Below are 12994 nucleotides of genomic sequence, written 5' to 3'. Positions count from 1 at the left end.
CATGTGGCTCTTTGGCACTCCCAAGTGGCTCCCTGGTGCTTTTTAGGCAAGCCACTGCCCCAACAACCTCGCAAAATGAGAATGCCCGGCAATCCTAGGCCATTCTGCTTGTATTACACAAATCAATGTTCTCAAATTAACATATTTGAGGTCAATAAAGTCATTATGATAACAACGTTTCTTGTGGGGCTCACATAATCTGGGAGACATGAACAAGAGAATTTCTGTCAAAGAGTCTTTTGATTCTCAACTGATACTTAAAAAACACATAACATACGTAAGTTTGTTTCTCTGGTCATATGTCGGAAATCTGAAAAATCATAATTGACACGCAGGATTTTCATTGACACTGTTGTGCTCATGAGGAAAGTTATACCAAGAATGAAAATGGAGAATTTGCATTTTAAATGGTATGTTTACAAGGGAAAAGCTCATAATTCAGACTTCAGACTTGGCATTCAATGAACTAGGCCAATGTCTAAACTAAGTAAGTACCTGCCAGTGTTATAGAGTGCTATCCTAATATTCCACCTGGCTGCCACTGGCCAGACTGCAGATAGAATGGTTGGGTCTGGCAGATGCCCAGGACCCTCTAAACCCTGTGTAGTGGTTGAGATTCATCCTCTTACGCCCCTAGAGAAGGGGATTTGGGTCTTTATTTAGGGTCATTTAGCAAAGATTACGACTCAACTGCAGACTCGCAGTCAAGAACGATAACCCAGCTGATACAAATACCTAGGCCAGGTTCAAATTTGGTCCAACTTTCAGGATAACAGATTTAATTCATTGTTTTTTTTTGTTTTTTTTAATGAGTCATAATTTTGTCAGAGTAAAATTGTATTAAGCATTTCAGACAGTTGAAATGCAATAAATATTAGTTCAAACTTTGTTACATGTGTATTTGGAATTACTTTGGAGGCTTTAGACCACAGGTGTCAAACAGGCGGCCCGCGGGCCATATGAGGGATTGAATCCGGCCCGCGAGACAACACTCAGAGAAGCGCAAGAGAAAAACAAGCTGCAGGTTGAAATATGTCAACTTGATGTTGCCAAAGCCAGGTGCCTCTCACAAAGATACTGTACTTGTATTTATTTTTCTCTCTCTCTCCCTTTTCCACCCCTTTTCTCCCAGTCTGTCTCAGTCTTTCACTCTCTGTGTCTCTTTTTTTTCCTTTGTTGCTCTTTGTCTTTTTCTCTCTGTGTGTCTTTTAACCTATTTTACTCTAACTTCCTTTTTTCCTTTTCTCTCTTTTCTTTTTCTCTTTTCATACCCTTCGCGCTTTCTTTTCTCTTTTCTCTCCTTCTGACTTTCTATTTCTCTTTGGATTTCTTTCTTCCTCTCCCTTTCTTTTCCCCCTCTCTCACGACATTTTATCTTTTGTTTCCCACGCTCTCTCTCTCTTTCTTTTTTCTTTCTTTGTTTCACCCTCTCTCCTTTTACCTCCCTCTTTCTCTTATTTCTTGATCTCTCTTTTTCTTTCTCTTTAATCTTCTAGTCCGGCCCCCGACAGAATGTTTTTTCTATCGTGTGGCCCCCTAGTTAAAATTATTTTGACACGCCTGCTTTAGACCAACTGGAGGTAGCACCCAAGGACAGCTGAGTAGCCCGCAGACCGTTTCTTAAAATAGCTCACAAATGCTGGGTTTTTGTGATTTTAGTTGACGGAGTCCATGCAACCCTACTTCCAATAATGAATCTGGTAATTACAGTAACAACATAGTAATAGCATCATTAGTTGTTTTTAGAAACGGATATTGAACTGGTAACCGTTTAGTTACAAAAAGGAGCTCTCAGCTTGAAAAAATTGTGAGACGCCTGCTTCACACTAACTCCAAATATCAAGAATTTTTTGGTTTGAACAAATGTATTGACACTTTTAACAGCAATTAAGCATATTCACAATTTCGTAATATCTGACAATATGACGTTTTAACAATTTTGTCCGACATTTTTAACAGCAATTAAACACACAATTTCATTATATATCCCAACAATATGAGTTTTTATCGACACTTAACAGCAATTAAATACATTCACAATTTCAGTATATTCTATTCTAACAATATGAGGTTTAAACAATTTTATCGACACTTTTAACAGCAGTTAACCAATGTGTAAAGGGCAATACTACATGGATAATCGTGACAAAATTCAAAATCCTTTCAAATGTAGACAACGAGGATCTGTTAACATCAACATGCCCTTGAACACACAAAACAAAACCCCCACACCCCTTAGATCTAACACGCACAACCATCACAAAGAGAATCAGAGCTGACTACACAGCTGACAACGCTTTCAACAAACCAAACAATATTAAGGGCTGTGATTGGTCAAATTCTCCAATGCACAGCTTTTGCCAATTTGACCCGAGAGACAAATGGCTTGAACCAAAGTTTCTGTAAGTGAACTGAATGATTCAAGACATTATACTGTCCGTGAAATTACATAGGCGGGGAAACTACATATTTGGCTACAACATACTGACATGAGTTACGACTAGTACACATGTACATTAACAGTTGAAAGTGTGGCACATGATGCCATTTGTGATTGGCTTGAGATAAGTCTATCAACAACAGCTAAGGAGAGATAAGCCTCGTGCCTACACACTTATACTGTTCAGTGTGGGGTTTTGGGGTTTTTAAGGGTTATTGATCTATCTTCGTTATTCATTATCCATTATCCGTTATCGGTCAGTTCATTATATGCTACAAAGCCTAGGAGCCGGGACACTTACTCTCAGCCAAAAGGCTAAGCTAAGGTCCTAGCCCTAAAGCCTTGTTGCGATCATTGCGAATGCACCGTTCCCGGAGGTACTGCAATACCGAGCCGATGTGTGGAGTGGACAGAGCAAGCTCTTATTCCATCTCCGGAATGCAAAAATCAAAAAGGCCAAGCTAAGGACCTAGCATCAAAGCATTGACGTAAACTTCTGGCCGTGAAGCAGAGGCCAAGCTAAGGACCTAGCATCAAAGCCTTGCTAAGGCCAAGCTAAGGACCTAGCGTCAAAGCCTTGCTAGGCCAAGCTAAGGACCTAGTATCAAAGCCTCAGAATCCTAAACACTAGGCTACTGGGATACTGTTCAGTGTAGTGCGGTGCTTCTCAACTGGTCTGACTTCAAGAACCACCATCCAGCTATCCATCCATTATCTGCAACGGTTATCCACAGTAGGTTTGCGGGGGTGCTGAAGCCCATCCCAAATATCTTCGGGCAATGGGCAGGGGACACCATGAACTGGTTGCAAGCCAGTCGCAGGGCACACAGAGACTGAAAACTCACTCGCTCATTCACACCTAGGGACAATTTGGACCATCCTATAAACCTGACATGCATGTTTTTGAAACATGGGAGGAAACAAGAGTACCCGAAGGTTTGCCACGTAAAGCACAGGGAGAATATGCAAACTTCGCACAGAGAGGATAGTAGCTGGATTTGATACAATTATCTTAGAACAGTGCTGCGGACACGCTAACCACTCAGTCGCCGTGCTGCCTCAAGAACCACCATTCCACCCTAATTACAAGCCGTGACTCAAAATAAGAAAAAAACTCTCCCTCTCAAATGTGTGCAGTTTGAACAAGAAATAGTAGAATATTTTCATGTTTTTATAAAAAACAACACGAGCAGCAAAACCAAAACGATTTCAAGAAATAGCATTTCCTCGAAAGCTCAATTAGCTACAAATTTAATGAAATCCAAAACGCATCACTTCAGTAACTTTGTCCCGAAATGAAATGAAATGATCTGCATTTATTTAGCGCTTTTCAAGTCAAGACTTCCCAAAGCGCTTTACAATGTGCTTCACATTTCCCAAAAGCGGCCGTGCAGCCATGTAAGGCGCTAACTTGCTTATTGGGGGCATTAGGGGTTCAGTGTCTTTCCCAAGGACACTTCAAATTGTAACACGGAGGAGCCGGGATTCGAACTGCGATCTCTTGATCCCAAGACGAGCGCGCTACCTCCTAATCCTAATACCTCACATATCAAATGTAGATGTAAATCGTCTGTATTTAAATAGCGCTATTCAAGTCACTGGAGACCTCCCAAAGCACTTTACAATTTGCTTCACACTTACCCATTCACACACACACTCACACACCGATTGCGGTGTCAGCCATGCAAGAGGCATTAGGGATTCAGTGTCTTGCCCAAGGACACTTTGACATATAACACGGAGGAGCCAGGAATCGAACCTGCGACCGCTTGATCCCAAGACAAGTGTTTTACTGTCCCGTCCATGCCAATTTTGTTCGTAATGATGCAATGTTTAATAAAAAAAGTAAAAAACATTTTCTTAAAAAAAAGGAACTATTTTAGAAAAACGATCTTGGCGTCCTCTGCCGGGCCAAAATGGTACTACAATTATCAGCGTCATAGCAGAATTGTGTCCTCGCCTATTTGCATTTCCAGACGCTCCCCGGCTTGTAGTCTAAACAAACTGTAGAGGTCTTTTTCTGTGGCTTGACAATGTGGTAGCTAAACTCGCATTTTCGGGGCTTTATCGCTACCTACTGCTAAGGAGTGTAACTGAACCTAAGCTATTTCTTTCTTAGCATTATTTTCCCAAGGCATTGCCCCTCAACTTGCGTTAAAAGGGTCTGAGACTCACTTTTGGGACGCGACCCCAGCAGTTGATAAACACTAGTGTAGTTTATTTCAGTGGTCTCCCTTTTTGTACCAAGAAAACGTTTAAATATCTGAGATTATTTTCAAGGACCAGCCAGAGGTCGGCATTAAACATGTTTGTACTTTTTGTTAAGTTATATTATTAATCACAACGATAATAAAGCTCCGGGGACAACCCAGGACACACTGAAGAGAGTCTCTCGGCTGGCCTGGAAATGCCTCGGGATCTCGTTGGATAAACTTGACAAAGTCTCTATATATATCTATGTAAGCCTTATATGAATATAACTCGTGTCTCTATTATCTATATTGGCCTACTATCAAGGTTTACGGCAGCGCATCCTATGGGGAATAATACACCACCTAAACTATTCATCAATTATATTTAAAAAAATGTAAATTAATTAGTTTTCAATTAATGAGTTACCGTAAATTCCGGACTATAAGCCGCTACTTTTTTCCCAAACGTTCAACCCTGCGGCTTATTCAGTGATGCGAACAATTTATGTAATTTTTCTAACGGCCGCCAGCGGCGCTCGAGTACAAAAAGTAAGATTTAGACCGGTGGAATATATGCGGCGAGGAAGACTGCAACTTCTTGGCTTGACTAGCGGCGAGAAATCTTTCACTAAAACTGGCCGCATGCGAAAGGCAACTTTTTCGCAAGTCTGCCAGTGGATAGCTGACAGCGAGGGGCAGCATCAAAAAATCCACCATCACCAACGGGTTCCGAAAAGACGGTCGGAGAGGAGGGCACAGAATCAGGTGTGGATGGGAGCGTGGGACGACGTCTATATGACAACGTTTCTTTCCGACACTGAGGAAGACGACTTTGATGGCTTCAGTTCTAAGGAGGAAGATGAGGACGGTTTACCGTAATTTTCACAAGTACAGTATGTTTTTTTAACAGACCCGTTTACTGTGTTGCGAGCGTGTTGCTAGCGTGTTGCTACCTGTCACAGGCACCGTTTGGGATGAAAGTTATATTATTATTATTAAAGCTTTGAAAACTCTCTCGGTGTACCGTCTTTCTTTGTAAATATGTGTAACCATGTATAATATGTATTTGCAACTGTATATTTTTGTAATGTATTTATTTTAGAGACTTATTCTGATATGTTTTGTACGGGCGAATAAAAAAGAAGAGGCGAAAACCACGGGGGCTGAGGGGAAGTGGAGTAAACGTGAGACGTGTTTGTGGACGCGGCGGACAATAGTGGATGTATATTTTTCCCACCCTTACCTTTGGAAATCTACACTTTTTTCCTTGGATTACTTTCAACGGGACCCGGACTCTGCAGGTCTGCATCAAACCTTAAGTACCGGTATCATATTCCGTTCATTTTGCCGGCTGTGAATCTTGAACTGTGTACTTTAATGAAGGACATTCAGTTTCAATCGCAGGATTTAAAGTCAGGTTTGGGTTAATTTTTTGTTTGTGTTATATTTTTTAATGTGGGTGCGTGCGGCTTATATACAGGTGCGGCTTGTGTAAGTACAAAAACGGTTTTCCTCTTAAAATGTAGTGGGTGCGGCTTTTAATCAGGTGCGCTCTATAGTCCGGAATTTACGGTAGTTATAACATCTCTTATGAATAGTAATAACCAGGAAATAAGTAAGCATTAACGTCAAGATTTAATAGTAGTAAAGTATTTGCGTCTAGCAATATGAATAACCTTCAGCAAATACCAATCAACAGACTCCAACAACAGCACCTACTGTGGAAGCAGCATGGCAGCTTACATTCGGGTATAGAAGTGTGTAGTTACTAAGCAACGCTGGAGTACTAAATTCCTCCATCGCACTGCCTCGAGAGGGGTGTGAATGTGTGGGTGGGATTGATACTGGCCTATCTCGCAGAGAATATCAATGTGAGATCCGACATGATCGGAATGAATACCAAATGTTCAGTGGTACACGTCCAAGATTCAAAAGATTTGCTAATTGGATGACGTTAGGTATACATAAAGGATCGACTGATATTGGTTTTTGAGGGCAGATACGATACCGATTATTAGTATCAAGAGGAGGCTGATAGCCGATAGTTGGAGCAGATATTGGGCGGCAGTAGCTCAGGAGGTAGAGCGCTCGTCTTGGGATCAAGGGATCCCAGTTCGAATCCCGGCTCGTCCGTGTTACATGTCGAAGTGTCCTTGGGTAAGACACTGAACCCCCTAATACCCCCAATAAGCAGGTTAGCATCTTACATGGCTGCAATACAAGGCCGCTATTGGGAAATGTGAAGCGCTTTGGGAAGTCATTGACTTGAAAAGCGCTATAGAAATGCAGATCATTTCATTTCAGATCAATTCATATTAATTTGCCGTAAAATCTTAAAAATGGGTGTGAGAAATGTTCAATAATGCAAAAAGAATTTTTTTTTTTTTATAAATTCCAAATGAAACTTTAAAAACACTCTGAAACATTTTACAGAAAATACATTAGAATTTTAACCCAACATGACCTATGTTTCACTTTCACTTATGGTATGCCAATGTTGTCTCCTAAAACCACACAACACAATAGCTTTGAAGTGTGTCTTACTTTGTAAACAGTGGATAAGGGAGTCAAGAATTTGTATTCATTTCAAACATTTGTTGACCAGGTAAAATCCAATAAAACCAGGGTCTGGTTCACAATTGTGCTCTAGTAACAGGGATACGTGAACAACTAAGTATAATAAACTGCCATGAACCAGAACAGGATCAGGACCCAAACGCGTGACATTCTCACACAAGTCTTTTATTTTATGGGAAATGGGGAGACAAGCACCTTAGACAGCAGTCTGGCGTGGATTGATAGGAAGCCAGAGGCCGACGAGATCGATACCAATTGTCCAGGTTGATATCGGACGGATGGGGTCGATAACGGACAGGACGGTACAAACAGGATAGATAATGAAACAGGGTATCGAAAATAAACAGGACAAACTAAACGGGAATGAAAACTGGAGAAAATAATAAAGAAAAAAAAAAAGATGGTAACCAAAACTGGAAACCAAAATTAAACAGGACAAAATAAACAGGAACAATACCGGACAGGAAATACCAACAGGACCAGGACCGAGTTGAAACTCATTATATAGACAACAATTACTTTTTTTGTCTTAATCAATCTAATAAATATTTTTTAATAAAAAAAATATACAGACTACGATCTCAACAATGGTTTTATTGGAGGCGCAGAAAAGCTGTTGCTTGGTGTTGGGCTTAATAATCAGCGTGTCAAACAGGCCGATACCGATATCCATCAAATCCTCAAAATATCAGTGCCGATAATCGGTCGACTTCTAGTACACATTTTATATTGAATCCATAAGTTGTTGTATTCATGCATTGAAAATAAGTTGTAGTACTTAGTTTGCAGGAATGGCGGCGGGATGAGGCCCGAGAGAACATGAGGCTTTGACAGAACACGATGCCCACAGCAACCGCCCGCCATTTTAGTATCCTGTTATTTATCTTATTACTGTATTTTTACTAGTATTTGAATGTGTCTTTAGTAATCAGTAAGATGCACTTTATAGCTATTTAGGGTGAACATAGAGGCTTTTGGGAGGCCTAGAACAGATTAATTGGTTTTCAGTTATTTCATATTGCGAAAATTCACTCGAGATACGAGCACATTTTGATACATGCACGATCAGAGAATGAATTGATATTCTTTAAAGAAGTATCACTGTATCTTGTACAAAAACAAGGGAGGAGCGTGAAAATGTAGTGCTGGATGCTTTTAGGGCGAACCAGATATGCCGCAGACCCCATTAATCCAAGGGTCTGACAGGCTTTCTTCCGCTACAAGTTTGAGTAGAAAGTGCCAACAGCAAAATAGCACCACAGCCTTGCTGTCCCCGCCGGTCCACGCCCGTGTTGTGTCTAAGTACCAACACTCCCGACTCCGCCCACTCAACCACAAAAGATTCTTGGTTCTTTTAGTGTCATCGTTCAAAAATGACAACAATGGATCTGTGTGAGACAGAAAAGCATGGGAAAGCAGAGTCCTTGTTGTATCCATCTGTCTATTATCTGCAACGCTTATCCTCAGTAGGGTCGCGGGGTGCAGGAGCCCATCCCACCTATCTTTGGGTAATGGGCAGGGGACACCCTGAAACGGTTGCCAGCCAGTCGCAGGGCACAAAGAGACAGACTACTCACTCGCTCATTCACACTTAAGGGAAATTTGGACCCGCCAATTCACCTGACATGCATGTTTTTAGAATGTGGGACGAAACCGGAGTGCCCGGAGAAAACCCACGCCAACACGGGGAGAACATGCAAACTCTGTACAGGAAGGCTGGTAGCTGGATTTAAACCCTTGACCTCAGACCTGTGCCGCGGACCCGCTAACCACTCAACTGCTGTGCCGCCATCCCTTGTTGTATAAACTAATAATTTATACGGCAACAGAAAAAGAAGAAAACCTTCAAATATGTTTCAATGGACAGTTAACCAAAAAAGAACAAAACTCAACAGTATCTGCAGTTGCTGCTTTCTGGTTTTCTTGGCAGTCTGAGAAACCATTAGCTAGCTTGTGTCAGGACCAGGGTTGGGTAGGGTTACTTTAACTGGATTACTTTCAATTACTTTTGGATTACTCCAATACCAAATAGATAGATAGATAGATAGATAGATAGATAGATAGATAGATAGATAGATACTTTGTTCATCCCCGAAGGGAAATTCACATTTCCAGCAGCATCCCTGAGCTGAGAACAATCGAGAACAATCGGAGCTGCTGGAGTGGCTGCCATTCGCCGGAAGAAAAGATTCAATTTGAATCATTTACAAACAAACAAACAATTGAATCATGTACAAACAAACAAACAAAATATTCATGTTTCAATAAGTGGAGTGTTAATAAAATATTTCTGATACTGATATAACCAGATAAAATATGCTAATAAAAAACAAAAGAAACTAAATATGAATAAAATTACTAAATTTTGTGCAGGCTTGGGGATTATCAGAATACATGGAACGGCAAAAATGATGTTGGCAAGCTGTTTGGATTTATTTTCATTTTCTTTCTGTCGCATTTTATGTTAGTTTTGCCGGAGATCAAAGAGATCAAAGCCAGGAGAGAAAGCTTACCACGTGTTGTGAGTCATGATTGTATTCATATTTAGTTTCTTTTGTCTTTTATTAGCATATTTGGTATTGGAGTAATCCAAAAGTAATTGTAAGTAATCCAGTTAAAGTAACCCTACCCAACCCTGGTCAGAACATTCATGTTTTTTCTCTCCCCGACATGCTTCTTAGCATTCCTTTCTGTCTACAATTTAAGTCCAGCTCTAATAGAATAAACACTCGGACATAATGTGGGCGACTGGAGCCTCTGTTGAGAAACAAGGCAACGCGACTGAAACTAAACTTCGGCTGTCACATTCTTTCCATTCCCTAAGGATTTGAACAAGCGTGCTCTGCTCTTCCTCCTCTTCACTGAGCGGGAAGCTTTCAAATTCAAACTTCAACGGAAACTCGACATTCTTGTTTGCTCTACTCTTTCGACCATAGAAACAAGGCAAATGGAGTCATTGTAAAAGAGAATTGAAAATCCAAATTTTGTTCGAACAAGAAGAGAGGAAATTGTCTCTAATTTAAGTACAGTTTGACAAATATTTATAGCTAACAAATTCAACACAGTTAAACTGAGGCACTAACACGCACACAGGGTTGGGTAGGGTTACTTTAACTGGATTACTTTCAATTACTTTTGGATTACTCCAATTCCAAATATGCTAATAAAAGACAAAAGAAACTAAATATGAATAAAATTACTATGGCTTGGGGAGTAACGGAATACATGGAACGGCAAAAATGATGTTGGCAAGCTGTTTGGATTTATTTTCATTTCGTTTCTGTCGCATTTTATGTTAGTTTTGCCGGAGATCAAAGAGATCAAAGCCAGGAGAGAAAGCTTACCACGTGTTGTGAGTCATAATTGTATTCATATTTAGTTTCTTTTGTCTTTTATTAGCATATTTGGTATTGGAGTAATCCAAAAGTAATTGAAAGTAATCCAGTTAAAGTAACCCTACCCAACCCTGCACGCACACATAATGTACTATAAAACGAAGGCAGAAACTTGTAAGAAATAGCATTAATTATTTAAAAGTTGATGTGCAACGAGGATTCTATGGGCAAGGAGGGGGTTGGGTGTACATTTGCCCATTCTCGTCAAATACCTATCAACCCACAAGTTCCTCTTCTATGTTTTTAGATCATTCCAAATTATGTACATAGTATTACAATTTTTGCACTGGATTTTTTTTTAAATAAACAAACTTCCTTTTTTTGTTTGTCATCCACATCGTCTCAGTCACTGGTTGCAGTGGAATATGTCATTGAAAGTCATTAAAGATTAAGTCTGCAAAATCCGGCACCGCTACTGTCAAGACCAGAACGGAGACAGGACCCACTTGCGTTACGTTTCTCTCAGTTTTATTGGAAGAAAGGAAAGGGTTGCACCCACGATCTGAACGCGGAAGTGGGACTTCTGTGGCGAGCGATGGCGGTGTCGAGAACATTAAAAAAATGGGTCAGGAGAGCAAAAAAGGTGGTCGGGACCGGAAACAAGTCGAAAGCCAGGAGAGGAGAGTAGACGTGGTCAGGATCAAAAAACAGGTCGAAGCCGGGAAACAGACGGAAGCAAAAACAAGCGGGAGTCAGGGTCGAAAATTTTTGCCTACAGTACATTGAGGTTTGCAGACGGACTGACAACAGGTGACAGAGAGATGTGGGTTTAAATAGTGACAGGGAGCCAATCAGAGTCCAAGGCAGTTGGTGCCAAAGGAGCGGGCACAGGTGCATCACATCAGTAATCATGACAGCTACTTATGATAAACAACACTGAATTTACTGCAAGTGGGGAAAAATCTAAGAAATATGCTGGAATAAATGTTCGTGTTGTTTATTTGGCAACCGAATTAATCTTATTTACACTAATTATCTGTTTTTATTCAACAAGCCTGTCTTGCTGTGAGTAAATGGGTGCTTGTAAAGTCTATTATCGCTGAATAGGGGGAGAAATTGGTTGCGATTGACAGGTATATATGTAACCATGGCAGAAACTTAAAAGAAATAGCATGAATTATTAAAAGTTGGGGTGCAACAAGGATTCCATGAAAGGAGGGGGTTGGGCGCCCAGTTGCACATCCTCATCTTGACCTTGCAGCATGCGAAATTTACTGTATTATATGTTGGGAAATAATTCAAAACTGTAATAAAACCGTTCCAAAATGTATATAAGAACCTAAATGTCTCGGACGCGTCAGTTCAGTTCCATAATTGTGGTTCCAACCCAAAATGAACAGTTAAGAACATTACACAAAAATTATTCTCCATACCTCTTTCAGTAGATCAAGCTCTTGCTTAACACCTTCATACTCAATCTCCAGCTCGTCGTACTGCTGCTTAAGCTGCTGCTTCTCCTCCAGCACCGCCAGTCCATACTCAGCCGCCTGGATCTTCTCGTTGGTGGTTTCGCCCAGTTCCCGAGACAGGCGCTGGATCTCGGCCCGCATCCACTCCGGACCGGCCTGGAGCAGCAACAGAGAGTCGGGGTAGCTCTGTTCTTCCACGGACATTTTCGTGAAGGGTGACGAACAGCTGGTTTTGGACAAGAAGGATGCGCAGGGAGTGCAGAAGATGTAACCTTGGAGAACGATAAGGTTGCTCAATTTCGTCTGTATTTGAATTGCATGATTGCTGTTGTGCTTGCGCCTTCCGCTGCTGGTGTAGTGTCTTGGGTCATTTAGATCGCTCCGTTCGATATCCACTTGGGATATGCACGGTAAGCCTCTAGGAAAGCTTCATCGTTGTGTCCGTGGATTTTTTTTCTCCACACTCCATCGACTTGTTCAAGCAGTACCGCAGGAGTGGGAGTGTCGTCAGTGTAATGACCAGAGAACAGATGGAGTCATAATCATTCCGCGTTTCAGTATAAGAAAAATAATCACAATAACACTGTAAAATAATGGTTTTTTGTCTGTTTAAACCATCATAATACTATTTTAATATTTATTTTGTATTTTAAATATGAAATTGTATCAAATATATCAAATATTACTAGAAATTCTGACACGTGTTCTATTATTTTGAAAGCTACACCAGTCAACTTCCGATACACCCCTGCATTTTTAATGAACCAGTGAGCGGGCTGTTTGAGAAATCTGCGCAACCGGTTGGGACAGCCCCTAAATAATCGCTATGCCTTTTGGGAAACGTAGTGTTTTGTGGGATCGATTACAGATTTTGATTCAAACAAAAGACTACATTTACCGTTACATTGTTGGCTTTGCATATGTGGAACCCGGAAATCTTCGTCAACGCCGGCTGTCAAGCCACGGGCGTGCAACGGCTAC

At 40.9% G+C, this 12994-nt stretch overlaps 1 protein-coding gene and 1 pseudogene across 1 annotated transcript in view; both read right to left on the bottom strand.

The window, feature by feature from the left end:
* LOC148368927 (protein bicaudal D homolog 2-like) overlaps positions 1-12509 on the bottom strand; it is a 55487-nt gene extending 42978 nt beyond the window's left edge. Inside the window, exon 1 of the mRNA XM_088330846.1 lies at positions 11978-12509. Coding sequence (XP_088186972.1) covers positions 11978-12217 — 240 coding nt within the window. The 5' untranslated portion in view covers positions 12218-12509. The remainder of the gene's footprint in view (positions 1-11977) is intronic.
* On the bottom strand, positions 2796-2952 carry LOC148368928 (U2 spliceosomal RNA; annotated as a pseudogene).
* Positions 12510-12994: the final 485 nt, after the last annotated feature.

The sequence above is a fragment of the Urocampus carinirostris genome, chromosome 3 (assembly GCF_059441175.1).
Source record: "Urocampus carinirostris isolate Australia breed hairy pipefish chromosome 3, RoL_Ucar_1.0, whole genome shotgun sequence".
Classification (NCBI taxonomy): domain Eukaryota; kingdom Metazoa; phylum Chordata; class Actinopteri; order Syngnathiformes; family Syngnathidae; genus Urocampus; species Urocampus carinirostris.
Note: the sequence above shows the minus strand (reverse complement) of the source record. Positions and strands in the feature narration are given on the sequence as shown.